General features: G+C 31.4%; 1 protein-coding gene across 2 annotated transcripts in view; it reads right to left on the bottom strand.

Annotated features, from left to right (window-relative positions):
• Positions 1–14,560, bottom strand: part of IQSEC1_2 (IQ motif and S7 domain-containing protein 1) — a 49,720-nt gene continuing 35,160 nt past the window's right edge. Inside the window, exons 8-10 of one of the 2 annotated variants that reach the window (XM_051214274.1) lie at positions 12,460–12,878; positions 7,314–7,776; positions 1,347–2,979 (exon numbers count right to left, since the gene is read on the bottom strand). In XM_051214274.1, the coding sequence (XP_051067426.1) occupies positions 2,771–2,979; positions 7,314–7,776; positions 12,460–12,878 (1,091 nt within the window). In that variant the 3' untranslated portion in view covers positions 1,347–2,770. Of the gene's footprint in view, positions 2,980–7,313; positions 12,879–14,560 lie in introns of both variants that reach the window. The other variant, XM_051214273.1, reaches the window with a different exon arrangement.

Here is a 14,560-nt window from a genome sequence, read left to right on the forward strand (position 1 = left end):
GAAAACTAGAGGACACTGGTCAGCTGTTTTATCCTAGCAATGTACACCCATGACTCTTATACCTATTTTGTGGTCATTGATTTTGAATGGCTATCTAGCTAAAATCAATCAGTTTGTGATGTAAACGATCTCCAATCCTCTTATCTCAATTATTCAGAAAATTTGTGAATATGATACTGTAGCCGATATGTTGTGCGAACAGTTTTGGTGGGCGGAGCGTTGAAATTATTCAAACTGCTGTAGTTATTTGGAACATTATGTTTACATATGGTATCTTTTACATACTTGGTTCCCGATTCCTGTCAAACTGAGAGTTCTAATTGTGATGAATGTTCATATATAAGCATAAGTTATTGTTATAAGGGAAGAATTACTGTATGATTTATGTAAGAATATGAATGTCCAAAGAACTATCTGAAATGATCTGAAGTTTATTTATAGGACAATTAATCCCAAGATTTCAACTGTTAACCTAAGGACTTTAGTTGACCAAACCTTTGATTGTTGAATTGAGCCATGTTGACAAGTGTAAACTATTTGGTTGAGGTCCTTGTGATAACCTAACTGGTAGTTGAAGGCATTGAGTGATATGTCTCAGAATCGATTACAATGGCAAAGATGTATTCACTTTTTATCTTCTAGACCATGGGTTGTAAACTCAAAATGTACTTTTTATCCTAAGAGTGTATTTTTCTCTCGAATTATATTGTTTATGCCTCATTTTGTCCTACTATCACTGGTACTATTACTATTTGTATTTGTATCATTCGTCATGATAATTTTTTGTCGTTGTCCTAACATTGCATTTCAACGTGTATTATTTAGTAAATGTGCTACGTTTAATATTACTTATCAGTAACACCTGCATAAATGGCTTATTTCTGAATTCATGCTTCCGTTATTGAAAATAAAAATTATAATTTATAACAATTTTTTGAGAGATTTGAACTAGATTTTCGTTGCGACCCGTTCGATGATTAAAAAAAACACAAACTCAGCTTTTATTGGAAAATCATGACAAACTAAATTCATGACTCCTTCAAATTGAGGTCAAAAATCAGTTTGTTTTAACAATACGTATAGATTTCTGGCGGCCTGCTTAAATATCTGGGCTACCTATTCCTGCCATCCAAATATTTCAACAACCGATTCAGACGCGTTTTTGAAAAGTTCATGACTTTTCACTGTACAAGTCACGAAAGAGCCCAATCAGAGACATCGTGATTCCTAGCAATATGCATTGAAAAGAGTGAACATTATTCAGATATCGACTCCTGAACTGTTAACATTTGACTGGTGATCACTTAATATTTGTCGCAACGATCGATCAAGAAATAAGAAACGGAAACTTGTTGAAATACTTTATGCTGAGAATTCTATATTGTACCAAAAATATAATAATGAATAAAACAATTATTATTATTATCAATATATATCACCACAGTAGTACCGAATAGTTAAATATCTTTCAATGAATAAATCAACATGACAAACAAAATATGTATACAAGATGACTAGAAATTAACCAGATACAATTAAAGAGATATAAAGACAGATATTCCAATCACAGAAGATATTCTGAAATCTGAATAATCATATCTTCTTTTAATTAATCCTTATAACTAAAATGATACCTAATATAGTAAAAGAGCATTTGAAAAAAAAAAAAGAAATATTAACAGAATCTAAGTATAGATGAAAAAATGATGACAGTTTAAAAAAATGTATCTCTAGTTGATGATCTAACCGTTATCCTTTTCATCATCATAATATTGATAAATCATAACAAACGCATAATCATGTTTATTTTTGATAGATGAATACGGAAATATCATTTTATCATAAATATTGAAGTAGGATATTCAATGGAAGTTATTGAACAGTACACGTTATATATATTCTAACTCAAATAATCTAGAACTACCTTTTTTTCTTTTCAACAACGATAAAAACAGTAAAAAGAAAAATCGGAGATAAATAAAATCGGTAGGGTGATTGTGGCATTTGAACAATAATGACAGGAAATGAAAGAAAAACAACAAAATAAATGGAGAATCAACTCTACAATACATAAATAAATCAAAGAATATAGTCAATTATTAAAAACATAGCTGCGATGACATTTTTATCTTGAATAAAAAGAAAGTTTACGGGTTGTTTTTCTTCGAAAAAATAAACAGCGAAACTAACGAATGACAACACTAGTTAAAAAAACCCCAGATAATGTGAGTGTATGTATGTGTGAGAGAGGGAGGACAGAGTGAGGGAATAGAACAGTAAAATGAAGTAGAACAAAATAAAAAAACAATCAATAGTTTTTATAGGGAAAAAGACTAAATATTTATATAAACATATATCTGAATATATTTAGTTTGCTAAAAGAAAAGTAAACATTAATTATGTGTTGAAACAGTAAAAATTATGATGGATGAAATGAATATTTTGCTATTTCTATTTGATGCATCTGAGAGAAAAAATATAGCGTTTCAAAATCCTAAGATAGCGTTTAATGTACTAACACAAACCTTATGTATATGTATATAAAGAGAGAGAGTACATGTGTGTGGGAGAGACGGGAGAGTGAGAGGCATCAGGAAGATCTACCGTTTAGGAATGTAAACATACATGATATATATATATATAATTCGATGTAAAAGTAATTAAGTAGTTTATCTATTTTATTTTCATAAGAAATGAGAAGTGACAAATAAAAATACAAATATAATCACATAGCAATATAAGTAAGAGAAATCAATTCACTGAAAGCATATTATTTTAATTCTAATGCAACAAGATTTGTTTCACATAATGCTTGATATAAATCATTTAATAAATTTTCATAATCACTTTTATCGAGCGCAGCAATAATAATCATTTGTTCCGGTTGTAAATTGCTATTGTTAAAACTACCAGGAATAGATTGATGATGTGATGTTCTTGTCTCGGGAAATTTCCATAATTCTATTCCATAACGATACACTATGATATCATCAAAAAATGTAAATTTTGTAGTCATTAGGAGTAAATATATATACATATTGGGCAAAATGTTGATATGTAAGAAAAAAATGAGGATAGTACACATGGTTTTATGTAATACAATAATTTCTACTAATGATCTTAAATTGTTGAATAAGTAGACTTAGACAGAGAACTTATCTTTATAAGCAGAGACAGATAGTGGATAGCAGTGGGATCGAGGACGCGCGTTTCGTCCTATCTGGAGCTCGTCAGCCAGTTGTACCTGCATCCGAGAGTTGATGTTCACCCCTAGACTCAGACCCGGTACCGTTTGCTTCAAACATCATCGCGTTATCTACTTAGATACTGAGTCTAGATAACCACTAGCTTGTGCAATGGGGTGGAGTTAAATTCATTTTTGCATTGTTTAATTGAATCTTCCCATTGATGTTTAAGACTGCGATTGGCCACGAACGGTACTTGGCTCAAGTGCTGGAGTGAACATCAACTCTGAGATGCAGGTACATCTAGCTGATCAGTCCTAAATAGGACGAAACGGGCGTCTTGGATTCCGCTACTATCCACCAACCATCTCTGCTTATAATGATTGAAGGCAATATCAAGGCAATCCACACAGGATGGAAATATGCCAATAAGAGACTGATTAATTGAAATCCTAAACATCAATGGGAAGATTAAAACAACCAATAGAAAAATGAATTAAACTTATTTTTAGATTAGTTTAGTGGATATATAGATAAAAAAATCCCAAGGTTAGACTATGAATCATTTGTAAAATTTTAAACATTATATATATATATATATATATATATATATATATATATATAATGTGTTTGTATCTTGTACATTGGTGAAGGAAACAAATTGTTTGGCTGGGTTATATAATTGATAGAGATGAAACTTTCAGGATAATTTTACAGAGAATTGTTGTTCATAGTTTTTGGTGTCAATATTAAGTACTTAGCTTATGGTAATTTTATAATAGTTTTATTGTCAGATCTCATTTTATTTATTAATTGTTGTCGTACGCTTTACTTTATCTAAATTGCCGTTAATCAAATATGGACTTAGTGTACAGATTTTATATCAAATATAACTCATAATAAATATATTTTTGTTATATCCCAATATGTAGAAATATTGTATTTCTGACATTTCGAGGTACTAATTAAATTTATTTTTTTGGTTGAGATCATGAATTAATTGATGTTAGACCACCGTTGGAAACCTGGAAGCACTGGACGGCCGTTTCGTCCTAGTATGGGACTCCTCAGCAGTGCGCATCCACGATCCCGCACCCCACGGGATTCGAACCCAGGACTTACTGGCTTTGCGGTTATTTATTTACTCTGAAGAAGTGAAGTACATTAGGTCACGAAGAGTCAAACATACAACTTTTCTACTCATTGGGATATAAAAAAATATATTTATTATTAACTATTTATTCGATGCTCAATTTAGTTGAAATCAAATATAACTCAGTTCTGTACAAGTTGTAATTACTTATTTGTGGTTATATAATGGATATATATAAAACTGGATTTTTGAATAAGGAGGACAAACACAGTACAATAATATAAGGTTAAATCCACTTGCTATCTTGAAATTCATTAGCTCCACGGCAATTTTTTTTAAAAACCCCCCACCCACCCTTTTTAAAAATGTTTTTTCAACCCAAAATTGCAATATTTTTCATCCCGTTTCGTCCAATGAAATGGCTAGTTTTAAAGTTCGTTTTTAATTTGTTAGTTATGTTTTGTCGGATTGTTATAAAACATCAGTACTTGTCGACGAAGTACATTTTAATCATCATTATGGAGGAGAGTAACGTGCCTAGTACAAACGCTGTTGTTTCTCACGTAACAGAAATGGAGGAAGTCTTTTTGACAACCTTGTCTCTTGTTGCGTTCCCATCGGTTGAAGCGTTGAAGTCCGCTATCACAAATTATGAAAGATCAACTTACTGTCATTATGTAGTTCGAGATTCGCATTTGTGCAGGAATGAAAACTCGTACATTAAATTTGTGTGCTGGAGACATGGCCGTATAACATCTAGCGGTTCGTCACAGCGGATCAGACGGAGGAGGTAATTTTATAAATGTTATTAACATTTTTTGTCATGAAGGGCTTCCATGAACACTCAATGTCCGGCCTTCATGTATTGTAAGATTATCGACGGCTACTGGACTGTTGTACGTGGGAATGTGCATCACAATCACGAGTGCAATTCCCTAAGGTACCAAGGAAATTCATGGGTGCGCAGGTTAACAGAGGCCCAGTTTGAAAATGTGCGACCGCTGCTAATATCTGGTACTGCTTCATTCCACATTAAGAATTATGCTTACCATGTGTTACTAAAAGAACTTATGCACACACTTCGGTAATAATTTGTTTACTAATTAGGTATTCAGCATTAGACAACCGACCGAATTCAGTAATCACTATTATCAAATATTCAAACCGAGTTTCAGTTCCTTTTTCACTCAACTTTCTTTTAATGTGATATATATAAGTACTCGTGACATTAAATCACTTGATCGGAAATCAAAAATTTATCCCAATACACATTCACTAACAGTAGGATTGCACTTAAGTTGGTGTTTTTTTCTTAAAATGTCTAAATTTCTTACAAGACTAAGATTGCACAAAAAGATTTATTCACTATCGTTTAATTTCAAATGTAAAAATCAAAATCCTGACATCCAATCACAGCACTTGATGCGACTTCGATTTCAACTAATCAGATCACAAAGATGAACAGTTTACGACCAATTACAAAATGATTAAAGGTGACAAAATGTTCATTCATTATCACTTGAGCACACACTTGCAAAACGAGTACACCAATCACCGATCGCTAAATTTTTCTTTCACACCATACAATTTTTTAGAAATGGGTGGTAGGGAATCTTAATTGCCGTGGGCTTAATGTCAACCTGCTATTTTTGTCTCCAGATTTGACATTGAAAGGATGAAAAAAGCTCGTGGACTAACAGGGATTGAAATTCATGATAATTGTATATTGATCAAAATGAGGATTGTTATTCTGACAGGTATGAAGCTCACTAGTAATTAATGGACAATCATAAGGAAGCTAAAATTTTCAACACTAATTTTAGTATTTTACTTTGATCACGTCAATAAACTTCATTGAAATAATCAAATTTCTTGGAAAATTGTCTACAAACACCATTAAACATGTTTCATAAAATGAGAAATCCCACTCATTCAAGCAGTGATTTTTTCATTGCAAAAAAAAGGAAATTGAAACAAAATATCACTGTTAATTAGCAAATGAATATCTTGAGATGCCTTAAATTTTCATATTGCAGATTAAAAACTTTTTGCTGACCACTTTTTTTTAAATCAACTGACATACATTACTGGTTAACTCAATGATTCTACAATTTTATCAATGAACTGTGTTCTAAAGAGACGAGTTTAATGAAGTTAGAACACTTGGAGCTATTATTCAGATTGATATTTTTATTACATAGTAGATAACTGTTTTATTGTATTTCTACATTCTGCTTAATGTTAGCTTCCTTCGAACCTACTATTCCCTAATTATTGTCAAGTAATTATGCACTGTTTACTTTGTTTTCTGCCACTTATGGCATGATTATGTTTAAAGTATGATGTTCTATTTGTTGTGCTGTGCGGCCTGCTAATTGGTGTATACAACCTGATGGATGTTCGAGATAGTGGCTGGCTGATTGAGATGTTATAATGGAAACTCTGCTGCTAACGTTTCTTTGAATATGAGGCTGTGATAGAGAAAGGCTTGTGTATAGACGGACTAATAGGGATGTAGCGTGTATTGGCTGAAGGTTGGCTTTGGAGGCCAGAACATATAACTGGTCAAGTCTAGTACGCCAATTTATAGACGGAATAGTAGATGTGAAATGGAGAAAGCATGAGTATAGTGCTGTGAACTTTTATTGAGATCACGAATCGATTAGTGTAAGACCACCATTGAAAACCTGACAGGCTAAGGGTTGGCGCGCGAGACTGAAGGTTCCTAGTTTGAACCTCACATATAGGACCGTCGGTGCGTACTGCTGAAAAGTCCCATACCCTGACAAAACAGCCGTCTAGTGCTTCCAGGTCCTCAATGGCGGTCTAACATTGATCGATCCATGATCTCATAGAAACATTATAATCGGAGTTTTGATTGATGGTTTCGGCACGTGCTATTGATTTGTTTCTGAAGGCATAACAAACTGTTTCATCATAACACTACTCGATTATGGGATAAAACTCAAGTAATACTGTAAATTTCAAAAGATGAAGTCGAACTATTAACGCTTATGTATGAATTTTTTACTTACCATCAGTTTTAAAAGGACGAATTTTACATCTATATAATGAAAAAACATATAAAGCAGTAAGACGTGTATAGGAATGTGAAGTAGGATTAGCTGCCTTTCGACTATAAAGTTCATTTTTTGATCTGCTTCTTCTTCCTCTTCCGCCTCCTACTCTATGAGGTACACAACCAACATTTGGTTGCATACAGTTAAGTGTATTCGATTCAGCATTCATTATTTTAAACTTTTTATCACAATCGGTATATAATAAATCTAATGGTGGACGAAGAAAACCATCACAGTGATCTGGTGATAATTTCTTATAATTTATTTTTGATTGATTTCTCCTTGACTTGTCGAAAACTAATCTTCTACCAGAAGTACGTTTTGAAGAGGTATCTTTTGCAATAATAATTAGGTCATTAAAAACAAACAAATGTCGTAGAATACTGGTTTCTTTATGAGGAGGTTGATTTTGATTAATCTTTAAATGAGAAAAAAACAACAGAAACAATAAGAAAAACAAATGGTGGGTGTTAGCGATTATCGATTATTGTGTTACTTTAGTTATTGATCCATAGTGAAACATTTATTATATAACAAATTATATTTTTGTTGGGATATTCACGAAAATATCCCAAAAATTATCCTGTTATGACTAATGCTATCCTTGGACATGAAATGGTATCATCTTATTGGTCAATATTTAGTTAACGTGTTATTTTCCTGTTGGCCATTATTGTACAATGTTATTTTCTATTTTATGGTACGTTGCGGTCTGCTTGACTGGTATATAAACAAAGTATGTTTGAAATATAATGATTCATATATCCGAGGCTGTGACTTGTGTTCTGGACTCAACTGGCTGGGCTAGACAGGGGAGCGAGACCAATCAGAACCCTAGGTCGTTCTACGTGTTTGCGCGTCTTTGGTCCGATCAATAATTCGCTACCCTTAATCCGCAGCAAATATTTTTCACGTTGTAACAATTTTTTCCGTAATAGAGGGCTTATGGAGAATGTTGAATTTTGTGGATTACAATACAGATTAATTTTGGCTAGACAACCATCGAAAACTAGGTTGAGGTGAAGCGCTTACCACGAGGCATGGAAATTGTAGTTTAATTCCTGGAGGGGTTGTGTATGCATACTGTTGATGAGGCATATTAGGACGAAATGACTATCCAATGCTTCCTAGACTTCAACGGTTGTCTAGCTTCAGTAAGTCTGCGGTTTTATCTTCCGATGATTGTTTGGTTGAAATTTACGAGTTATTTTCATAATTAATTAATTTAATTATCCATTTCTACTATTCAAATCAAACAGATTTTCACAAAAGAAAAAATTAGATTCCATTTAGAAAATCACACAAAATTTAATTCGATCAGGTGTGAATGCTAACTCACACTTGAAAAACGATAGCGGTTTAGTGGAAATCAGGTATGTAATCTATGTAAGTAAAACATTCCAAGCAGTGACATTACCACTGAAAAAGTAATGTAATTCAATGTTATATTTCTCGTATCAATCGTTTTTGTTAATTTACACGGTATTCTATGTGATTGTAGCTGTTATCTTGAAAATATAGACAAATTTCCGTGTCGTGGTAACTCAGGTGAGATATATTGTTTAAAAATCATATCTCTTGAGAGGAAGCCAGAATAGACATAAATCTAGACGTATTCATCTCCCGTTTCTTTCTAAAAATAGACGAAAACAGCGAAAACGTCAAGCTTTATTGTTATTTTCATCTGCATCTTATTGTTTGGAACATTGCAATGGATTGTGAACATTTCACAAAACCACGCAAGCATATTTTTCAGTCCACATACATAATTAATTCAGTAAAACAAATCTAAGATCTAAAAAATCATTTCAGTATTTGCATACTTCTAAAATAGATTAGGTTAAAAGGTTGAACGAATCTCATAAATGGTATATTCCAATTAATTGTAGTTGATTTGATAATTCAATACAATCTTGGTTATTCCATGTAAGCATAATTTGTAGTTCATCAAATCTGTACAACTGTGCACCATTAAAATGTTAACATTTTTTGTAATCTACCAGAGTGACATCTTATGATTTGGCTATTCGAAGCAAATATGTGAATTCTATTAACACTATTATATTCCATCTTATGATGAAGATGACGACAAATGAGTGATTATTTATCTATAATATGAACTAAAAATTTATGTTAAGCTTAACTAACCAAAAATGGTAACACAAGGTAAGAACGAAACTTACATATCTTAAATCGATAGAAGAAAAGATGAATTAAATCATACAATAAAAATATTACCAGTTGATTTGGAAGTAGCATAAGACTCTGAGAATTAATAATGCCGATAAGTATTCATGGTTGAAGTGAATTATACTGACAAGTACGAATAACTAAATAGCCAGTCAGAAAATAGTGTTTGGTTAAAAAGCAATTTATCATTCAATGAATAAAGTTTTGAAATGATTAATGAATATTTACATGTTGAATTATTCATTATAGAAAAGAAGAAAAAGGTTGAGGTAAGTAGTTGGAGTTAGAATGGGAGAATGCTTTTTATTTATAATGAAGGATAACCATGTAGATAGCTCTTGAAATTTGAATTCCAAGAACTTTTAAGCTGCATGCAAAAAGTCATAGATCATGTAAAAGTGTTATGGATATTTCAATTTTTCCTGTTTTCTATTATTTGACACTGAAGATACTGACAACTTTCTCGTTATCATGTGAGAAATCATTTTGATTCTTTAGTTTTTTGAAGTAATATTCATAACTCTTTTAGCAGGAATGGGTATCAACTAAGTTCATCAATAAACTTATGAATGAGATAAAAATAAGATCAAAGGTAACAACTGTTTCGAAGAAGTTACTGTCCTTGAAGTCACAGTTCCTAAATGACTCTACCGAGGAAATAATAACGCAGAGGTTAGAAAAAGCAATTCAGAAAACATTTAATGCAGCCAAGCCGAATACAGTCTTCCGATTATGAAAACCCCTAATAAAAATAAACTGAGTTCACCACATTTATGTATGTCTGTCAATTCAACTGCTCTTGTGGAGCCAGTTACTTGAGATGTATCGTTCGCTAAGTCCATCATCATATAGCAGAACACCATTCGTCTCATTCATGTGAAGAACAGGTAAGATGGATTAAGAGTTCTGATGTCTTTCAATCGGCTGGTACCGAACATCATGTTGACTTGAATAAAGCTCTTGAAATTATTCACCATATTCCATCAGATTTAAAGTATGTTTTAAGTCATTATCTTTTGCATACTGCTGAAGCTATCAGAATAGATATTACCAAGCCTAATATTTTCAATCAAAAGAATTTTAAACAACATCTCTATCTGTATTGGCGATAGATATGCCAGTGTGTTCAAGCTGGACACACACTAATTAACCGTATTCTTTCAAAAAGAAACATATTCAAACAGTTTTCTAATTTTCATAGTTGAAATTTTTACAAATCCCCCCATATTATTCATTTCCTAATTCCTTTCATTGTTTAATTTATATCTTTTTTTCAATCTTTACAAACAATTACTTTGATGATGATAAACTTTTTTTTCTTGCAATTATCCAATTAATCATTTGATAGTATTTTTGTAAACACTGTAAAATTATATAATTCGATCTGTTACCCCACTATTCGATTAGTATTATTTTATTTTTCCGTACATAGGTTGTGAAGATTGTTAAGTTTTAGTCGAGATCTTGAACCGTTCAACGTTAGACCACTATTGTTAATCACATATATATTAATATATATTCGTGTAGAACCTTAATGGATAACTAACTCAAGGGGGCATTTCTTTACACTATTTAACTTTTCATTAACCTATAAATGAAGATTTTCACTATAATGATTTTGCGAATGATTAAAAGTATGTAAATATGTATATACTTGTATTCATTTGTAGTAGATTAATTGAAAATATGAGAATAATGATAAAATCAAAACAAATGAATGGGAAAAATTAATGTGAGAAAATGGCTGATAACGTAATTAATCTTAATGAAAATTAATTCTTTAATGAAAGTCCACGTAATATATTTATCGAATCGTATGAAAGATGAATAAATGCCAAGTAAACATTTTATTATATTTATGGAAAATTAATAATAATAATAACAACGAAAAGAAAAAGAAAAAAAAGAGAGAATATGTACATTTGTCAAACTAGTACAACCTATGGACGAAATCATTATTAAATTAATGGGTTTTCGGATTCGATCAAGTTAGAATAAATGAATGAATATACTTGGTTTGAATAAACTGTTTATTACATGGAAAAGCAATCTAGTATTACATGCACACATAAAGATAATATTATGTTGTGATTGATATGCAAAACTTTCAACAGTTGAGTGATGATAAAATAATATAAGACTTGATAAGATCTCTGATATAATTTAATTCAAAGTTTAAGGGAAAATTCTCTTTGCGTTAATTTCAGAAACCTACTGGTTTTAATTTCAGTTCCAAGTTTAACTTTTGATATACCCCGGTGATTGATCATTTTCATATAAATGTATTGATTATGCCATCTATACAATTGAATTTAATTTGCTAAAAAAATTGTTACTATCGTATACACAGTTCATTATTTAATAATTGGTCGTGATTTGCTTAAGCCAAGTAAAAGTATAATTTATTTTTCTTAAATTGTATCACTAAAAGTAGATACCAAATTGTGTTTGAAATGGGACATCTTTGTTTTTTTTTTTTAAAAACAACTAAAAATATACAGCTTTTCATAAAAGCAATTCTGGCATTTATTACAGCAAACTTGATATAAAGTCGTTAAAACTTTCTTAGTTCTTTTACTATTCCTAATCTGTCCTATAATCTGACGTTTTCATGACTTTCAGTTTGTCTAATCTGTCAACTCTGATGAAGCAATACATGACGCTATTGTTGCATGTCAAGCTCAAAGAGAGTTTTATAGCACGTGTACACACTCTGTCTTGTTATTGTTTCCGATATAGAAGATGAGTTTCTTCCAGTAAACAGATTTGGTATGTGTCTAAAGTGTACTGGTAATGATTTACGTACTGTATGTTTGTATGGATGACAAAATGTGTTATTCTTCACTATCGTACACACTGATTTATAATAAACTGTATAATAAATAAAAAGCCAAAAAAAATTATAACCTACATGAATCACCGTACAATAACAAACCAATCGACGATGTGGTTCCACTAATTCAAATGGATTATTCGTGAATAAGAATTCATTATCAATGTCATCAGTGTTTAAAATTTTAACTTCTTGCAAATTTCTTATTGCATTAGATATATGTCGAACGATTGTTGTTTGATCTGTACCTGGTTCCAATGGTTTAACTTTAATACGATGAAATATTTCAGTTAATGTACGATTTGAGAATACATGTTTTATATCAAGAGATTTGTTATTATTAATATTCTTTTCATTGTCCAGAATGGATTCAGTATTAGTATTACCACTTCCATCAACCATATCGTTTTGATTAACATTTGAAATCTTTGACTTTGATTTAGCCGTGAAAGAAGATAGTGAAGATGATGATGAAGATGGTTGATTTAATAAAAGATCTAGAGAAAGCAGGAAAAAGAGACAAAACAAGAAGATCATTGAAGGTAACAAGGAAAATCAAAGATATAAATAAATCGAGAATACAGTTTGTCGAACAACATAAATTCATTATATTTTAAGGCTTTTTATCAGATATGAATGGCCCATAGTTACAACTAATTATGCCAAAGTAAACTAAGTATTACATAATGTAATTAATGAAATTCAGTTGGTAACAACGGAAATAAGAAGAAATAACATATTTTACATAGTTGAAATTGGTTATTACTTTTGATATGTTGAAAATAAAATCATGCAAGGAGTTGGCAGAAGCTATAGATGATAATAAAGAAACAAGAAACAAAAACAAATGAGTGATAATCAAGGCATCTAGATGATGTAAATTTAAAGTTAACGACGTGAGAGAATGTTAGTGGAATTATTTAAAGTTTATGTTGCATGTTTTTAAGTAATCTAAGTACATGTGAAAAAAGTTATATTGATATGTAAAACTTTACAACTTCGTACATAAAGAAATCTGGGGTTTGATCGATAGGTTCTTGAAGATCACAGGTACGTTATGCTGAAAAGGACCAACTTACAAGACACTTAGGTAGGACAGCGATTTTCAATGATTACCTTCAGTTAACTAAGATAAAATCTGTTTAATGTAGTGTAATAAATTACAACAGTTAATATATTGTATCTTAAATGCAGTATAAAAAGAATAAATCCCATTGTAGAACCAGTGATCTGTCACTGCGCGCTAGACAAATCATCCATCAAGCTGAATCGTTCCTTCGCTAGACAATAGATCAGGGAAGCTTGAATAGCTTGCCGAATATCTTTAAGGTCACAGATGACTAATGCAGACTAATCAATCGCATATCATAGACTAGTGAATGTAATGATGGCTCTACTATATAATTCTTTAGTCTTCTCCTATAATATATTCCTTTAATAAGGTTATGTTTGTTTTATTCAATCATCAGAGTAGTTACAGTAACTATTACAACGAAAGAGTAATTCAGGCTAGGTATTAACCTCGAAGTCTGACTTCGACATAAGCCAGGAGGTCACATCATTTCCATTCAACTCGAGTGCACCGACAATCAACACAGATCACTTAAATTATCACTAGGTAGATGAAACCAACGACTGACGTTATCTGAAACGTTTACAGTGTTCAGTAGGTGTGTTATATCCAAACGTTTTAGCTATTTGTAGTTTGTTTAATCAGTGACTGCTGTATACTGGAATGAACATTTCGCAAAAAATTTCACTTTGGGCGTCTTGAGTCATTCGTGACTGTGAGCTATCAATAAATGTGTAGACTTGATTAACGTGCTGGATGAAAAATATAAATATAATCAACTGTTGGGGTTTGAATTGAAATCTTGAATAAAAAATACTCTAATTTTCAGTCTTCATTCACTAAAAAGAGCAAAAAATGGATAAAATTCCTGGACACAACAAAGTTACTGGACAATGAAAATGTTGTCACTGACCTCAGTCGAGCTAACTTACAAATGTCATTTCTCAGCAATACCGAGTTATATGTGCTGACCGGTGATATATTTATCAAATTTACATTTTAGGAAATTTAGATAGACTCTTTTCATGCATTGTTAAAATAATTAAGTAGTATTCATACTCTGTTTGAATAGAACGATATGACAATTGGATGCACATAATAAGTTTA

Source organism: Schistosoma haematobium, chromosome 2 (assembly GCF_000699445.3).
Source record: "Schistosoma haematobium chromosome 2, whole genome shotgun sequence".
Taxonomy (NCBI): Eukaryota; Metazoa; Platyhelminthes; class Trematoda; order Strigeidida; family Schistosomatidae; genus Schistosoma; species Schistosoma haematobium.